Below are 19,186 nucleotides of genomic sequence, written 5' to 3'. Positions count from 1 at the left end.
TTGCCAGCTTGCTAACAGAGCAGACTCTCAGATCATTATCTTTATTTCAGCTGGCCAAATAAATCAGAACTAGACACCAGGGGGTAAATTTCCAGCACTGAGTGTAATGGGTTTGAAGTCAGAATGTCCACGACTGTTAACCACAGTTGAATGTCTACCTCACTGAGCTTGCTGCTGAAAGTTTACTCCTGTAATAAACATCAACAGCCTAATCCTGCAGCCATTTACTCAGCAAAATCCCCACTGGTTTTAGTAGGAGCTGTGCCTAAGGGAGTGTTACAGCACTAGGCACATTACAGGCAGAAGAAGGTAAGTTAAGTGAAACTTTAAGCAGCCAGCATATGTTCATGGCTCACCTAGCACATCTCTTGCTGCCACAAATGGCAACTTTGCTGTTATCACTAAAGCAAACACACAGATGTCTTTCGTGCCTGGTCCTCATCACCTCTTCTGCCATAGCCAGAAAAAGTGTCCACATAGCCAGGAGGCAAGTCAGTCCCCTTCTTTGGAGCTCATTATCTGAGTATGCTGTAAATTCTGTCCTATTACCCTTTGTTTTATGCCCTCATAAAGTGTTAGATAATTCTGCTCCGCTGCTGTCTGGGCTGTTTAAGGCTCTTCAATAGCTGAGATGTTCTCCTGGGCAAATCGAGTGCTTTAGCTAGAACTGCCACCGTGTTTAGCACTACAGTTACTACTGCCAGAAATGCTTTTTCACTGTATTATAAATTTGAGCTGGTGTCATGCCTTGTTCTCCAGTAGTATTTTTCAACTTAGCCTGAAATCCACCAATATAGCAGCATTCTGGAAGTTCTTAATCTGGCAGATTGTCCAAATGCGGGTTTTTCTAGAATGGGTATTTTCATTAGGGAACGATGAGAACAGCGCTCAAAATCCTTGCCCCCTCCCCCCTCCTTTTTTCCCATCCACATTTGTCCTGATAGAATCTATTCACCAGAACACAGTCTTCAATAAGAGCATAAGTGGATTTTTGCTGAATTCAGATCTGCTGAGCAATGCTTCAGCCAGGTCTGCTATACCGAGACTGAATAATCATCCAATGCCATAGAATCATAGAACAGGTTGGGTTGGATGGGACCTTTAAAGATCATCTAGTCCAACCCCTCTGCCAGTGCCCAGTGACCTGACTCCCTCTTTCATTTAGCAGTGTAGACAGAAACTTAAATTCTGGCAGTGCTGAATATCACACATGCACACACACATGCGCAATGTTACATATAGGATGGGAGAGAGCCAGGTCCTTTTCCTCAGATTTGCACATTGGAGTATATGATAGGACTTCCTGAGATTGTGTGGAATTGATTAACCCTCCAGGCAAAGCCATGACTTTTAAACGATGTAGTTCAGGATAAAATGTAGCCTACTGATACTGTTGTTGGATGTTTTAATGAAGGCTAAGACTGATTGTAAAGCTAATTTTAAACAGGAGAGTTTAGATTCTGAGAAATACTCAAAAAAATTTTTGTGTTCTAAAATCAGAGCCCTGGGCACGTATCTGGACTGTGCCAGTGCTGCAAGCATACCTTTTATTGGAGGTGACGGGTATCCTCCAGCCTTTGATCTGGCTAAGCTCTGTATCAGAGATCTCTATCTGCAGTGGGAGCCTTGGAACCCAGACAGTCACTTCTAATTGGGTGGTAAAATGCTGATAAGTGAAGTTAACAATAGTATCCACTTTGCTTTTCATTTCCTTGCCATTAACGAAGATGGAGTCACATCTGTCAGAAACCTTAAAAAAAAAAAAGAGAGAGAAAGAGAGAGATTAATTAGGAAATGAATAAAAGTTCCTGAGGAAGCACGAGGAATGATACATCAGTCCAAAGACAACACTGATAATGTGAGTCATGCATATTGCATTTTCAGTTTTCTAATTAGTAGCAAACAGTGATAAATGGACCCCAGGGAAACAGTTCTGCTTTCCTCAGTGGATACTACTCAAATGACAAAAATAATTTAATGATGTTATATAACCTATGTGCATCTTTTATACTAGGCAAATTAAACTCTTCATGAATCAAACTCCATGTACATCAAAGTTTATGTTTACAACTTGCTTAAAGAACCTGGAAAAAATGGGGCCATATGTTAGTAAGAAAAAGACTGACTCAGAACCATAAAACAGAATCCTTTCCTTTTTCCTTGAGCACTGTAATGCTGAAAGACAAAGATCCCCTTATGGCTCACGAGCAGAAGTGCAGCAGAAGCATTAATTTTCAGAACTTCTCAGTAATTGTTTTAGCAAGATGTATTCATAGTTGCTTTGTGTCATTATATGAAATTACTGCCACAACTAGCATGCGGGCTCTATACTACAACTCGCCTACCCTCTTGGTCTCAGGGCTGCTTTGGCACAAAATCAAGGTCCTGAGCAGAGATCCCGTTTAAATAAGGAACACGATGTAGCAAGGCATTTGACCTGCGTCCTGGAAAGACAGAGCTCCTTCGTGAGGTACGGTTTTCCAGAATGTTTATGAACACACATGTATGTATATTTTTAGATTATATATATACACACACATGCACACATTTAGATTAATATGTAACATGGTTTTTATATATGTATATACATGTACATGAATAAGTATATGTATTTGTATCTGTACACAGATTTGCATTCTGCTTTGATGTGAGAGAGGTGATGGTCTCCAACGGAGTCCGTGTACTGTGGTTTTAATCTTTTAAAACCATGGCTTACGAGATGTAGTTGTGTTACTCAAATGGACTTTGTTCTCTTGTCAGGACCGTTCTGTGTCACATTGTGTAATGCATTGGGACTCAGATCTGAAGGGATTCTGGCTAAGCCAGTGATTAAATTCTGGTTTACTGGAGTTACTGAGATAACTCTGCATGCAGACTTCAGTGGGGAATATGCTGAAACACACATTGGTTTTGCTCTGCAAACGTACCTCAAATCTTTTCTGATATTAACAGGAATTAGGGGTTTCTGAGCCAAGAAAAATTACAGAAAATGTGTAGCAGCCTTTTTCTTTTCTCAAAGGCAATCCTTACAGATGACTTTGAAATTAAGTTCGTCCTGCTCTAAATCTCAGAATAACAGTTTTTCTTTTGTGCTCTAACATGGTATATTGCTGTTAGATGGACAATACCTGAGTTCTACCATCATATGGAGCACATTTAAGCAGTGAAATTTTGCCTAAATGGCTCTCATAATGCTTTTCAGATTTATAGGCAACTTGCCTAAGAATCAGCTACTCCAGAAGTAAAAGAATACAAGCAACCTTTACGTATGCCATTCAGTGACAAGTTTTGTTTCCAGAATTATTGTGACAACACTGAAAAATATGGTGACTCTCAAGCCAAGCGGGGAAGGAGAAACATTTGGGAAGCATTGTGCCAGTTGATCTGTCGGTGTATATTGAACATTGACCGTATATAACAACTGTTTCACACTTAGCGAGACCACGCAACCAAACTTTTCAGATTGCCCCTTTTATAACATCACTGTACATATAAAGTCATTCTGCTGTACTTTATTATTAGGTTTTAGCTTTGCTAAAAATATTGTCAAGTACCTTGAGATTCTTCCTAGAAAAGCTCACTGGCTGCTGTTTTTCTCTCCATATGAAATAGCCACATGCAAAGTAAAAGAGCTCCACTTCACGTTTGCCATTTTCAAGTCAGCTCCTCAGATCCTATCAATGTACTGAAACTACAGTCAATTACTTTTTGCAAAGGGACTGAGCCAGGTTGTGAGGATGTGGCAAAGGAAACTATGTCACTCTTCTGGAAGGAACACTCCTTCCATGTAAATGCTTAATGAGTACAAGATTATTTTTTTAAAAAAATAAATCTAGCTATCTGATAAAGAGCTTAAAATGGACTCCAGGCTCAGGAGTACCACAAGTAAGGTGGAGCTCACTCAGTCTCTGTTTCCTCCCCATAATGTGTCACAAGTGTCTCTGGAAAGTTTAAGCACATTAAGCAAGCCCATTAATTGAATGAGCAGTTGAGATTCTAAATCATAAAGCTTACATCTAGGGAGTTTTGTGAGAATTAACACAAGACAGAAATAATTAAGAAAACTCAAAGAGGGAGGGATAAACATCAAGACCAGATCAGGGGAATAACTAAAAGCTGACATGACAGTAGCTAATATTTTGGATTCTCCTCATGCTGCTTAAAATGTTCTTGTCTTCTTGTCAGCAGGCAAGAAAGGTGCTAAATTAGGGAATCGAAAGGTGGACTTTAACTGTAGCTGTAAAAATATAAGACTAGGCTTAAAAATCTCACAGATTATATGTCTAGACAGAACCATTGAGTCATTTATATACTGACCAAGAGTAAATATAAATCCGTGTATGTAACTATGCTATAGAGGTTCACTCAGTTGCCTTGTGTAGGGTTCAGAGGTCATGTTTCACTGAAGTGTATCTTCCAGAAAATAATCCAACCTTGATAAGAAAACTTGAAGAGAGACGTTGTTCTTTCAGATCTCTGTCTGGAATGTGGGTGTACTCTATTAGGTATAAGCAAACCAAAGAATTTAAAGGAAAAATAAGTTTGTGCAAATAAGGGTGAAAACCACAGCAGTCAGCTGAATCCTGTGATGAGGTATGTGAAACCATGATGACTGTTAACCATTCTGGCTCGACTAAAGCTCACCTAAGGAAGCCTCTGTTGCCCTCACAGACATTTAATTACTGCCATGTTTCATTCACCACACCTTACAGCAGTTGGTGCTTGAAAGTAGATTTGGTTGACCTGAAGGAAACAAGAAACTTGAGCATGTACAAAATATGCTTGGCACTCCTGTTTCACTTGGGGTCTGCCACAGACCCAGGAGAAAGAGTTAATTTCATCCAGCTCTCAGATGAGAGCTGTGCTTTCATGCTAAGAGCGCTCTAACACTCCTCCAAAGTGAGGAGGGAAGGACAAACACACACTGAGCCTTGGGGGCTCGGTACCAGCTGTATTCTCTGGCCGATGGCCTACAGCAAATGTTCCCCTTCACTTTCTCCCCTTTTAAGTCTCTGTGCTCCTCTAGTCACACTCCGACTGCCAGAAGTGGCTCCTGACGCTGCTGGAAGGGGAACTCACATGACCTGCTGATGGAGTTTGGGGAGTGCGTGCCTGTTTACATCAGAAGGCGCGCAGGGTCACTGTGGGGCGAGCTCTGACGCAGCAGGGCGACACCGGCGGTTCCATTAGCAGGTGACTTAACACACAGATTTCGAGCTGCTGGTTCCAAGGGAACAAAGAGGGAAAACGCTGTTAAATCTCTCCTGAAAACACTACGCAGTGGGAAGACACAGCAAAAACTTAGAATGCCACCAGCTCATCTAAAATGCACAGAGCAAGCCTGTTTAAAATCGTCACCATCCATTGTCAACTGCCTGACAAAAATCAGAAAGTGCTATTTGAGACAGTTTGTGACCAGGAGGGCAGGACGGCTGGGATGTGCTCTGGTATGCAGGTCAAGAGAAAGAGAGCTGCAATTAACCTCTCCGGGCTTTGAAGCGGGTGGTTGGCTCCAGTCCCCACAAGTAATTGTAAAAAGCACAATTTGCCCTGTACAGCCTGTCACAGACTCCTTGGTTTAGACTAATCCAGTACAAAAGTAGCTAGCAGACCAAAAGAGTAATTGGGAAACCATTTGCTGGTCGGGTCAGCAACGGTTTAGAAGCCCTTTGGGTGAACAGGTAAAACGGAGGGAATGTGAAATGACAAGAAAACAAGTAACGCCTGCTGCGTGGTTCATCTTTACACTCAGGCTTGATTCCAAAGCAGGAGCGACCAGACCAGCTTGCAGGGTCACTTTGTCAGGTGACCGAATGAGACAGATGTAACACAAAACCATCACAATCCTCGCGGCTGTTAACCACTCAGGACTTCTTCAGGTGAACAGGACTTTGGTGCTGAACACCCGCTTGGCACAGCTGTGTTTCCCCAGCACTCTCGTGTGGAAGGAGAGAGCAAGAATGGTGTCAGGAGAGACCCACCGCACGTGTGCCTCCACAGCAGCGCTCCGGGGCTTTTCCAGCACACACCTCACCTCCAAATTCATCTTTTTTCACCTTCAGCCACACACTTCTCACTGATATTTACATGAAAGGTGCGTGACACAGCTGTGTATGAACAGGTATAATGAATTTTAAAGAAAAAACTATTACCTAAAGGAATTAATTCTGTTTAATTCGGTATGAAGCAACAGTGACTAAGTGGATGTAAGAGTGATACCAAGTACAATGCCAAACTGTCCTATGGCACTTGTAATCTGCAAATTTTCAACACACAAAGGTTAACAGGGCGGTGGAATTTTTACAAACCATTTATAGAAGAGGAAACTGAGGCACACACAGCATGTACCAAAGTTGCATCTAACACAGAGTCTTTTCAGCTGAGAGCTACAGCTGTTTGGTTATCCAGTCAGGTCCCCAAATGATTTAAATTTGAAGTTCAAATTCACTCTTGAAAAGAGGGCCTTTTAGATTTGCTTTCAAAAGAGCCTTCACCAGTACTTCAGCAGAACTGGCCTTTACAAAAGGAATTTTTTGCCTGCAGTCAAGAATTACTGGCATTCAAAAATACTTAAGTTTAATGGAACAGATGTACAGACTTCTTCAATTTTGTAATCCTGGGTTTTCAAAAGCAAAACCCAACCTTATTCCAACCCCTGCCTGAGACAGTGCAACTCCTGATGCCCAGCATACAAGGCAGAGCCCGGAGCGCAGTCTGGGGACACAGCCACCTGAGTCCTCTGAAGGAGGCTCTCCCACTGCTGGTGTCAGAGCTGGAGCTCTGGCGCTGGAAGGGCGGGGGGGGTGGGGGGTGGGGGGGGTGGGATGGCAGCCGGCAGGTTGCGGGTGTTTATCAAAGGTCAGAGGAACAGCACAGTGCTGCCTTGCACCAAATGTGTCAGGGATGCAAAGTCTCGCTATTGTGGCTGAGGCTACAAAGAGAACAATTGTAACAAGGCTTTAAAGCGAATGGTGCCCAGTGTAAATGGCTCATTCTCATAATAATCTTAAAACTGTAATTTTGAGGCATTTCCTGAACGCCTTCTTTTTCACCTTTTCTGCCGCATTGTTCCTGGCATTGTCTTGTTAGTCCATTAGGAAGGACTTGCTGAGCCACTTCAAACCCTTATGCTGTGTGTTTTTCTTCTGCCTCTTGCATCTTTTTATACGGCCACAGCATGGCTGTAACTGTTTTCTCTGGTTTGGATAATTTTGTACTTTATTATTGCTACATGTTTGCTTCAGAAACACAGTCTAAAATTACTCCCTCAGCCTGAGAAACCTGGCTTAGTGTTTGGGTAATGGCTGAAGACAAAAAGAAGGATTCTTCTTTCCATCTTCTTCTTTCTCCCTCTTCCAAACAGCTAGTTACCTCTGAGCCTTCCCTGGCTCCGGTCCCCTTCTGCACTACACGCTGCCTGAAGCCATTGCTGGAGTCTCCTAAACCAACAAAGGGATGGAAAGATACGCCTTGTTTCTTGAGACAAATAAACAAAGGGATTTCCCAAACCCTTTCCAGCTAAGAAATGCTGTTTCTATTTTAAATTCAGAATTAAGCCTGATAGCAATCAGTCTAGAAATTGTCAGACTTCTTGTTTTAGCCGCACTTGTATATGATATGTTAATTATTCTAGTGCACAATATTTGCCCGTATGCATGTGTCAAGTGATAACATAAAAGTAGAAATTTTCATTAATGTTTTTTCCCTTTTAAAATTAAAGCAAATTGGCCAAAGCTGAATTACAGTTCTGCCCAGAACACACATACTGTCTCCTCGCGTGAGGGCTGCCTGTGTGGCAGAGACAGCCGGGTGCCTCACCCTGCGCTGCTCCTGGCACCCAGACCTCTGCAAAGTGCTCTGGGCCAGGCTGCCAGACTCCAGCTCCCCCGAGCGGGTGCAGAACACCTGCGCGGGGGGGCTGCATCGTGCCCCACGACCCGGCGAGATGAGAGGGACCGTGGGCGGGAGACGTTGCCCTGGCTTCTGACAGCCGTGCAGCAACGCAGTGCAGCCTTCATAGCGGTCCTTGGACTGTACGTATCAAGGCACTGCATGTGGCCTGCTGGGCTTCACTGCGTTTACTGCAGCCTCTTCCACAAGCAGGGATATTGCTATGCAGTTAATTCTGGCAGGAGTTCTGCTTCCCCCTGCCCCAGCTAATGATGTGGGCTGGGGTCTGCAGATATTGTCTCTCCAAGCAATTTGAGGCAAATGGTAGATTAAGAATATACAGTAATATACAGCTGAAATTGAAATGGATGAAAACAGACGTTTTATTCCCTTTTAATTTTAGACATGTGCAGAGTAGTCTTGGAAGGGTCATTTCTGAAACATTTTTTTCACATTAATTTGTTTTTATTGGCGAATCAGTTCTGCAAGTACTGTTCTCTGGAACAGCTGCTGCTGTAGTTTGAGATGTGTTGGCTACAGGAATCCCTCGAGATACATTTTAAGGTTTGTTTTCTACTTAGAAACAACAGCAAAGTTTGTCAAGTATTCCCCACCCCATGGGTTCAACATGTGTTTGCTTTTCATCCTATCAGTGAATAATAATGTTACACGCAAACAGTATACAAACTACATGATTCAACGCAGTCCAACAACTATACTTAGAAATACGAATATAATGATTCCCACACACCCTACTAGCTTTCACTGGAGAAAATGTAAAAACCAAAATACATTAAGGTGAGCCTGAAGCATTTCCAATGCTCTTCATCTTAAGTAGTCTTAAATTGCAGTACCTGTGAAGAAGAAAACCACATAATCCTACAGTGAAAGAAGAAGTATCCCTCATCTTGTTCTTTGGAGAAATTTGGATTGGGGCAGGAAAGTGTGTTCAGCGCCCACAGCAGTGCATGTCCTGTAACAGCCCAGTCACACCCTCTGTCAGCAGGAATATTGCTGTGTTGGGGTGAGTTATTTGCAGATACACCTGCCCTGGTTTTAACTACCCATAGTCTTGCTCTTACAACTGCTGAAGTCAATTCAGCTGAACTAAGTGGAGGATGATCAAGCGTTGAAGGTCAGTTTCAGAGGTTAGCAGGTATTTAACCAGTTAGGCGGACAAACCCGTTGGGAAATCCAGACCATTTTGAAATTATCATTTTATAATGGTTATTCCTCCCAGGTTTATTGTTCTAAAGGACTGAAGTGGGAGATACAAAACTCGTGTCTGGACTTCAGTTTTCTCTCACTGAAAGTGGGGAGTTGGTGGGGGGACAAGTGCTTCAGCACTCAGCCCAACCTAGATCCAGTTCAAGGCCCCAAAGAACAAACCCACATCTACAAGGAGCCGCACAGAGAACACTGCAGGTACAGGTAACAGCAGTTTCCATAACCGTGTCTGCCAGACTGGGCCCACCCTGAAGACTACTTACGCCAGTGGTACAAAGCACAGACTGTAGCTTCTACCCAGGTCTGAAATGGAATGACAAGGAGTTAGAAGCAAGATTAAAAGGAAAACCCTTTGCCCAGGAAAGCACAGATTTGGAAAACCAGATAATAAACTGAAGTGCTGTGTGTTCAAGAAACCAGAAAAAGATGATGGTCTGAGTGACGGGCTAGTGGAGGGGATTATCAGTTACGCAGATGCACAGAGCTCCACGTGGACAACATGAGACCATTTTAATAGCAGCTCAGCAGCAATTAGCACTGAGTGTAGTGACACCCTATTGTTTTATTGAAGAAGCCTCTGCTCATTTTCTCTGTAGATGTCACTATTTAACACTACTAATGAAGAGAAGCAGGATACTGGGGGAGGAGGGAGATGAGACTAGGTATAGCTTGCCATGATGTGAATGGGTATTTCAAGTTTTAGTGTTTTTACCTTTTAACCCCCATTGAGATGCACTGAACTAGAGGGAAGGACAGCATGGAAGACTTTAACATTTTGGCTTAACAACAGAGACAATTGCTGTGGCTTAGAAAAGGTGCAATGATCCATGAATGTGCAATGAGAATTTAAAAACCTGCTGTACTGAATGAAGTGTGCACTTTTCAAAAACTGTTGATCTATGCAAAATTATTAAACAACACATGAGATCTGCCAGGATTTCAGTCCCAGGTGCAGAGCAGCTGCTCTCATTCGCTTCCCGGCACGCCATGCAGGGGCGTTCCTGCTGGAGATGATAAGTTTGGGAGATGCACAGGTTGAAAGGGGAGGACCAGAGAAGGTGGGTGTGCTTTCAGACTCAGCCTGCTGCTCGGCCTGACTTCATTCAGGCTCAGTAATAACTGCTGTGCATCCACAGCGACGGTGCAGCTGCTAGGAAGGGCAGATGCTCTGGCGTTTCATTCTTACTGATTATGTAGAATGAATACTAAAAATGATTGAGGGGCAGCTAATAGTATATGGTGGCTACCAAAACGTTCTCTGCTCCATGCACCAAGTTCCTTTACTAATCAGCTAAGCTTTTAATTGCACTTTTTCTATGAAAAGCAAGCTGAGGAATTCTGTCAGAATTAAAAGTTACTGTTCCTGCTCTCCCCACTGATTTATCGTTACCATGTTCAGATTAAGAGATACTATCTTTATTAGGTTAAATCAATGACCATATTAAGATGCTGGTGTCTTTGGAAGACAAGAGAATGCCTTTGTTCACCATACCTGGGATAGAGAGTGGCTGGTCTGTCAGGAATGTCAGCTCCCCTTCACAAGAAGAAATGATGCTTGATGCCAATAACCAAAAGGCAGTGGTGGCTGTGTCACTGGGGGTCTCAGCACGGACATTTCTAACAGTTGGTTGGGAAACTGGACGGGGCTCCATGTAACTGGTAGGGGATACAGAGTGCCTTTTTTAGGTTTCATCCAACCCTCACTGAAGTAAATGAGAGACTTTCTACTTACTGGTCTCAGACCAGGAGTTTAAAGGATGCAAGCAATTCACCATCTATTGTAAATGCCGTGACAGCCAGCTGTGACACAATCTTGGAACAGGGAGATTTTTAGGCCATGTTTTTTCAGAGGCTGAAGTTCCCTGGGATGTGACACTTCAAGTTGTTTGGACAAACTGCAATTATCTCTTGACAGAGCAGCAGTTCTGCTGCCAGGATGCAGAAGAGCAGATGCACATGAAACTTACCTCTTGTGGTTCAAGCCCATTTGAGTCTCAGCGCAGTTTGTGTTTGGGGGAAGCTTCAGGAACACTCTTTTTTTTCTTCAACCACTACTTATCTTGATAATGAGAACACATGGATCAGGATCTCCTGCTTCCCTGTCCATTTACAATCAAATTATGCCAGTCCCATTCTTGCCCCATGACTTCCTGTTTCTTTTAAGCAATCTAGTATGCAAGTCAGCATGGCTTCGGCTTGCCTTGTCACCATGATGCAGTACCTCTCCTGGGCTAACATCCTTCCCAGACAGGCATCTTCATTCTTTGCGCTGAGATAAAGGATCTCTCACCCACACAAATTCTAAGCACATACTTGTCTGAGGTGGCTTTTGCTTAAGTATTTGATCCTTAAACTTCTGCAGATTAGGCATTACCAACACTTGTTAGTTTAAGTAAACATCCACACGCTTCATATTAATCAGCTGGTATCCCAGAAGGGCTTAAGAATTGTTTATCTGGTGAAACCCCAGCATATGGTGCCAGCTCTTTCTTGCACCAGTTCTAATTGCAAACACTGAACCTGTTCTGTAAAAACTGTTAATTAGGTGAAACTAACACATATGTTTGAGCTATAAACTAAGGTGGGTTTTTTCCCCTCTCTGGGTGTTTTTTGTGGGTTTTTTTCCCACTTGCATTACTCACACAAATGGGGTTATAGGCTGACAGAATAATTTACACATTGTTGAGAAAAGTAAGAGGGGAAAATATTCAAGCAGATGTAACATACTTCAGTTTCACTGAAGTTCTTTGTAAAATAATGGGCTTTAAAAGCAATCTTCTGTGTACTACGTAAACTTAGTGTTCATGATTCATGGCTCTAATCCCTGTGACTGAAGTTTAAGATCTAAGACTCCATGAAATTAAAAGAAAAAGAAACAATTACATGCATATTCATTCAATTTCGTATATTGTGTATCCTTCAATTATTCCAATGAAATTTTAACAGGGGAAATAGAGGTTTCTAAAGAACTTGTACTTGGAAAAAAAGGCAGATCAGTTGTAACTGCTGAAGCTAACAAGCTCTTCTGTGCCTGCTGGTTTCTCGATGCTCCTGGAGAATGCAAGTCACCTCCAGACTTCCTCATCTCCTGCTGCTATTTCATAGATGCCACAACCCAGCGTGCAAAAAGCTCAAGGATGCAAAGTGTGTGCAGACTTCATGTAGGAAACCAGCTACTCAGCCCTTCCCAGCTACACATAAACGCTCTGGAGTAAACAGGAGGATGCTCACGTCAGGGCCACTGCACGAAAGTCCCTGTAATGCTCCTGGACTACTGTGTAGAGGAAAGGAACCTTGTATGCTGCTTCTCCCACCAAAGGACAACTGCACCCCTTCCCTATCAACGCAAGTTGAATCTATGGCAACTACAACAGCACTGTAAAGCCACCAGCCCAGAAGAAGACTACACGGCCAAGTAATAAAGCTTGTGAGCTTAACATAGTATTGAGTAATGTGTTAAGTCATGAATGTTAGCCACACAGAACTAGCCTTTAATCTTGTCCTAGTAATGAAAGGATATACCATCCTTATCCCGAAGGACCAGCAGGAAAGCAGAAAAAAATGCAAAAAGAGATCATAAATACACAGCAGTACACTTTTATTTTGTAAAGGAAACTCTGGTCCTATGCCTAGATACTACTGCATCAACATTCATAAGTCTTCCCAGCTAGTTTTTAGTCTCTGAGCAACAAATATTCATTAATGAGTAAAAAAGAAAAAAAGGGGCATTCAGACAGCAAAGGCAGGCAACAAAAGCAGCCCTCAAACTGCATTCATTCAGCCAAGTGCTTCAATAAAATTATTTGGAGAGAACGTCAAGAGCCTTTACGTAAAAAAAATACCTTCCTTCTCTGGTCTTACAAGACTAGACTGGACTAGACTGTTTTATTCATCTAATACATGATGATGCAGAAGATCAGCATTACGAGAGAGTTCCCTATGCAGTAAATGGAAAAAGCCAAGTGACACGGATGTAATTCAGACAACTGAATTGAGGTATATACAAAGATGGTACAAATTCCTTGCATATACAAGACGGTCAAACAATTTCTAGACAGCACTAGATCACACATCCTATTGCACTACATGCACTACAGTTCTGCTAATGCTTGTAATTTTAGCACAACACTCAAAATATTGGGTGCTTTCTATGAAAATTCCCATTTCTGGAGTCATGTTAGTTTGAAAAAAACTAAGCTAAATTTTTCAAAATGAAAAACATCTAGCTGTAGTTGGTGCTAACAAACAGTTAAAAGATGTCAACTCCCTAAAGGCTGAAAATACAAATGGGCTCCAGAAGGGCCCCAGCAGCATTTTGAACCTGAATTTTAGCCAGTGTTGCCACTGTTCTGGAGGGAGGGTCTGTGTACAGCTGTAAGGCCAGTATTGTAACTACAATATTCCTATATATTGTGCATAGCAAAGAGCACTTTTTAAATGACAGCAGTATTGTAACAACACCAGGGGCTTTATCTACAGCACAGGGAAAATGAGAGAAAATATGTTCATTGGCTACAGAGGTGAAGGTGAAAAGGGGAGTTCTGCTCTTTTGCATCCCCTCCATTCCCGTCCCAGACGTCCCAGCTCCCATGCTATCACTGGCTCCGGGAGCTTCCCACTAAACTGTGCTGTGTCATCTCCTTGGTGACTGCCCACGCTGAGCTGGGCTCCTGCAGATGGGAACTTGCAGGGAATACTCTTGGACAGTCACTCCAGGAAACAGAGGGAGGTCCTTTAGGATGAATGCAGTGGAAAGAAAAAAAGTCTCAGTGTATCAAAAATACAGCCAAATTTCCATTCAAGTGTACAGTCTTGGGGCTCTTGAAGTTGTCAGGAAGTCATTGAATGACACAGCAGATCTTTTCCAAGAAAATATTTCATCTGTCTTTAATGTCAGAATGACACAATCATGAGGCTTAGGATTTACGTCCGTGTATAAACAGATGTAAGATTGTGCTGAAGATGGCATCCTTCAGTTGTGACACAGCCTCAGCTCAGAAGCTTAAATTCTGCATATAAATTCAAAGGAATTACTGTGCTATACATACATAAGCTGCACCTCAGTGAGATGGAGTCCCTTGAAAACAGGCCCCTGTATAACCCGCTAGTTTCTGGCAGCTGTACACCTACAAATACTCTACTCCTAGCTAAGGTTTCCTGCTAGACCAGGGGAGGGGAAATCCAAGGGAAAACCAAGGGAAGCTTAAGGGTGGAGGGAACAGCCTCTGTGGGACCAGAGGCAACTGAGCCAGAGGGTGCCTTGGGGTGTAGCTCCCCTTGTGTTGCCCCCAGAGGGACGGCAGTTGCTCTGCTTCTGGGTCACAGGGGGAGTTACAGGTAGCTCATGAGTTACAAGCATGAAAATCTGATCTGATCACAGTAGCAGCTGCCTTTGAGTTCTCCACCTGAAGCAGGAGAGGAATGAGTTGTCCCTCTGGTGCTGAGAGAAGCAGGGAGCAGAACAGAACAAATCCTGCAGGAGCAGCCCCAGCTGGGGAGAGCGCTCAGAGTGAAGTCTGCTCTGTTGCTGTCTGTTGTTTTATTGTGTCAATAAATCTAAACTCCAACAAGGGGGAAAGCAGCACATCTAGGCTAGAGTGTCTGTGCAGAACAGGGTAAGGGTGTAAGACAAATGTTTGCCTACTGCGCTGACAGTAATGAGTATGTTATACTGAAGGTGGAAATGTTTTTTCATTGCCATGTACCAATGGTGTAAGTGTCTCTATCTAAAGGGTCTGCAGGACTAAGGGGCCACCGACATCTCTTGCTAACACATCCCACCTGTTTTTCCTCTTTCATTAGCTTGCTGGAGCTTTTGGCCTTTAAGTGTCTTCCCCCGTGTGCAAAGGACAGTGTTAAGGAGATGGCACTGCCAAGGATGACATCTTGCCCTGCACATTCCTACCAAACATGCAATTCAGCCCCACATGACATCTACATACCTGCCACAAATTACTGAACGGTGTTGATGTTTCTCTAGAGGTTCCCTGTGAGTCATTTCAACGTATTTTACAAAGAGAATTAACTATCATAATCCTTCCTTTTCCCAAGCAGAGAACACGGCTTATTGAAACCCTCAAACATAAGAGGTGCCCCGAGGACACAGGGTGTGTGGCTCAGAAGGAGCTTTTGGGCAGGTGACCCTGCACAGAGCAGCCTGGGGTTGCCAGGTCCAAAGCTCCCAGATGTCACAACAGAAAGATTGTGCTGGGAGCTGCAGATCTAAGGACTACCAGGGTCTGCAGAACATGTAACAGACCACAGAGTGTTCTGAAGAGAATGTTTGAAAACCTGCTAATCACAGTGATAACAAATGTCAGAAAGCCTGTATTTTGGATGACCCAAAATTTGACTTTTTCCACAGAGCTCTTCAGAAACCATGACCTATCAAAATCAATAGTTCACTGTTGACTTTAACTTGAAGGCAGAGATTGAGTTATCAGAGAAATCAGTGTAGAGCGACCCGACTCCTCCATTGCTCTCCTCCAATAGATCATCTTTGCTCCAAAAGCCGTATGACTTGGGTGGACTGAGCTTCTTTCTCACCAAATAAGACCCTCTTAAAATCTAGTTACAAATGAGTGTTCTTCCTATCTGTCAGTCTTTCTTCCATCTACAGCCACAGTGCATGTACTTGTATGAACTCTGTCTAAATGCCAAGATAGATCTGTAAAGCTCTTCAGCTTCCCCATTGAATCTGCGCAAAAATAACCGTTCCAACTCATGCATGAAAGATAAGTGACAAACCACAGAGTGCTGTTTTTCTGTGGTACTTCAGGATTTTTCTCTTTTGGTTTGTTTTTTAACATCTTCCCTTAGGGCTGTGTAGATACAGAAAAAACATGCCACAGTCAAAGAATGTAAAAAACACGGGAACAGGAGAAAAAGGTTTCTGTCTTTTCTTAAAGTTAGACCAATTCACTTAATTACAAGACAAGTGTATGTAAAAGCGACATACAACGTAAAAATATATCCTAAGCCCTGGGATCACAGAAAACACATTAATCCATTTGGCTTTTTTACTAGCAGTTATGATTTCTCTTTCTCAACCAGAAAGCCTAATGGCACATTATAAACTTAATGAGAAGTATATTCAATCAGCAGTGTAAACGAAGGATGAGCAAACCATGAAAGGTTGATTGTCTTGATCACGTGCACTTCCTTATATTTCTCTAATGATGCCACATTTGCCTAAACACCCAGACACATTCCATAAAAGCCTCTGGTATCGGCCTCAGGAAATACGGGTTTGTTTAAAGCCGCTGCCATTGATAGAGCTTGGAGGAAGGCTGACAGCTTCATTAGACCCTCGCGCTGGTGCATGTCTGCAGGGGAGAGACGCTGCCACTGCCCGTTCAGGGGGCCAAATGATGTTGGGGTTGCAAGCCACTGGGACACTTAGGCAGTAAGTCTCTGTTAGGTTTATTGCTGTTCTTACACACATCGAACCACTGGATGCATGAAGATGTAGACAATGTAAAAGAAACAGAAAACACTTCCAGATTGTGTTTGAAAAGAAAATGGTGTCATTAAAAATAGTGCTTGGTTAAAAATCCCTAAAAAAAGGGACAGGAAAAGCATGTGTTAAAAACCCCTAGAAAAAGAGACAGGGAAAGCAAAATGGAAATAAACTAGCTAGGTAATCTGAATACAAAGCAGATTGACAGCACTGGCCAATGGACCTGATCAAGCTGTACATTAGTTAGACTGGATTTTGGTAAAAATATATTACAATTTTACATGTATTACATGTATTGGAGGCTCGGGGCCGTAAGCCCCAGATGAATTCCTTGTCATGGCTGCAAGCCAAACTAGTTAGTTTAAGGTTAGCAGAGATTTTATATGAATTTTTGTCAGATTGCTGGTCCCAAGTGGGCTTAACTAGAGGGATACAATCAAATAAACAACCAGAGAGGTGCAATCCAGATGTGAGGTATTCCATGCACAAATACAGAAACTACTTTCACATGAAATCCTAGGTTATCTTACTTTCATCTCCAAGCTTGCTATAGCTACAAAAAACAAGAAGCACATTTCATTTTTTAATTAATGCATGATTTTTCTTTTGTACTACTGTTCTCCAGAGACACTTCCTTCCCCATTCATACAAATTACACCGAGCCAATGGAATGCAGTGCTATGACTGTCACATTTCTGCCCAAACAAAACACAAGTCCTGTGCAACTACTATTGTATCCCAGGCATCCCTGCCCCAGGGTAACGGGTGCTATAGTGTGGTTTCATACTCTCTGTGAAAGTAAGCAGTGAAGGCTGAGTAGATTTTGCCTTTATTTTCTTTAAGAAACTCATGTTTCCTCTCTACTGATCTTGAGAGTTTTCTTAATACTGGCTTGTCAGCTGACATCACATGGATTTTTATTTTTTTTTGCAATGTTTGTGCTGCAAGTGCACTTTGGGTGCCGTGATAGGATAGCTGTCATCCCTTTATTTGTGGCTTCATTACCTATTCCACCCCGTAATCTTCGAATAGTTTCTTCCATTGATCTCCCACTTCTGTGGCAAAGGAGGGCTTAGTGAAGTTTTGTTTGGGATTTTAACTATGCCTGCTGCCAACAGACATTCTTTTTCTGTCCATTCACCTTACTCTCTGATAGATTTCATATTCTTCCCTTTCAGCTGTTTCTTTCTGCTTTTTCTTTTCATTTTTGTCCCTTTAAGCTCTTAGAGCTTACAGCTATGTGGCTTCCCCTATATGTTTTATTCCCCACACATAAAGACTTTCAAAAGGAGATTAGAAGAGCGGGATTCCCACATCCTCTTAATTTATATTGGTGATGAATGCTTAAAATGACCCTTTTGAGACATGTAAGAGCTGGACTGTCAGTATCTCAAAGCCAGAAGTCTTGCTACACTTGCACTGAAGCCTGTGATCCACTGGGATACCAGCCTCAAGAGAGGTACCTCCCCCTGTGCCTGAGGCAAATTCCACACCTAAGGAAGGATTATCAAAACCATCTAAAAGATGAGCCTTCCAGCTTCCAGAGTACCTGTTACCCCTCCTGCAAACCCCTCTTGCCAGGGAATGTCTTTTACCACTGAGCAGCAGGAGAGCAGAGTCACAGTGTTCCTGGACATGCATCAATCTTCGACAAAGCCACAACAGTCTTTCCAGCAAAACCACTCTGGCCAGTGCGGCAGCTACCAGGGAGTACCGTATTTTGGTTTTATACTGCATAGTGGTTTTATATTACCGCATTTTATATTTATATGTATTCTATGTATTGCTAAAGGATAGCATGAAAAAGGACCCGAGGGTTCTCACCACTGACGTGGTCCTTAAATGTAAATACTCCAGACTTTCAAGGAGTGGAGAGCTCATGAGTTTAAAGGAAATGATTTCTGCCTGCCAATAATCTCATCTTTATAGAATGACATCTCTCTGCAAGAGGCATCTCTGAAGTCGGTTTGTGGCTACCAATGCTATTAGATTCTGTTTATTGAAATAACTCTATTAAAGTCTCATGTTTTATGCAGGTCATAAATGTAGTACTATTGATTTAACTTGAGAGAGCACCCTTTTTTATGGTAGTAAGAGGTTTGTTTTTCTACACTTTGCTGCCTGCCTTGTTGCCTAACACAACAGCCTCTGCAGCTGGTGCAGGTCACCAGTTTTCAATGAACTCATGTTCAGTGCAGGGCATTTGCACTTATTGATTCAGCATTAAGGGTCATTCCCGTGCCGATATATTCTGCCTTGCCACTTCATTTCTAGCTATGCGCTCAGGTTCAAGGGGATTATTCAGTGAAGGTTTTATTCAAACTACAATAACCAAAACACACTTCTGGTTTCCTGTGATGCTCAAGAGGCTGCTATCCAGAAAACACACTTGCACGTTGCAGCTTGCGTCTCACACACTTTGCAGTGTTAGGCACTGAAAGGCACTGCCAGAGGCTTCGGAGGCCATGGAAAAGGTTTGGTACAAAGGGTCCGTTTCTCATGAGATAAAAGGCCAGCTCAGTTGATGACAGTTAGGTAGCACTAGTGTCTATCTCCTCAGCCTTCCCAGGGAGCAGCACACACATGGTGGCTGCAGCTACAGCAAAGGGG

At 42.8% G+C, this 19,186-nt stretch overlaps 1 protein-coding gene across 1 annotated transcript in view; it reads right to left on the bottom strand.

The window, feature by feature from the left end:
• The window catches only part of LOC101924024 (transmembrane protein 132B), a 258,517-nt gene that overhangs the window by 16,473 nt on the left and 222,858 nt on the right, over positions 1 to 19,186 (bottom strand). Inside the window, exon 6 of the mRNA XM_055797604.1 lies at positions 1,545 to 1,750. Coding sequence (XP_055653579.1) covers positions 1,545 to 1,750 — 206 coding nt within the window. The remainder of the gene's footprint in view (positions 1 to 1,544; positions 1,751 to 19,186) is intronic.

The sequence above is a fragment of the Falco peregrinus genome, chromosome 2 (assembly GCF_023634155.1).
Source record: "Falco peregrinus isolate bFalPer1 chromosome 2, bFalPer1.pri, whole genome shotgun sequence".
NCBI lineage: Eukaryota > Metazoa > Chordata > Aves > Falconiformes > Falconidae > Falco > Falco peregrinus.
The sequence above is the reverse complement of the archived record's forward strand: the minus strand, read 5'-3'. Positions and strand labels throughout refer to the sequence as shown.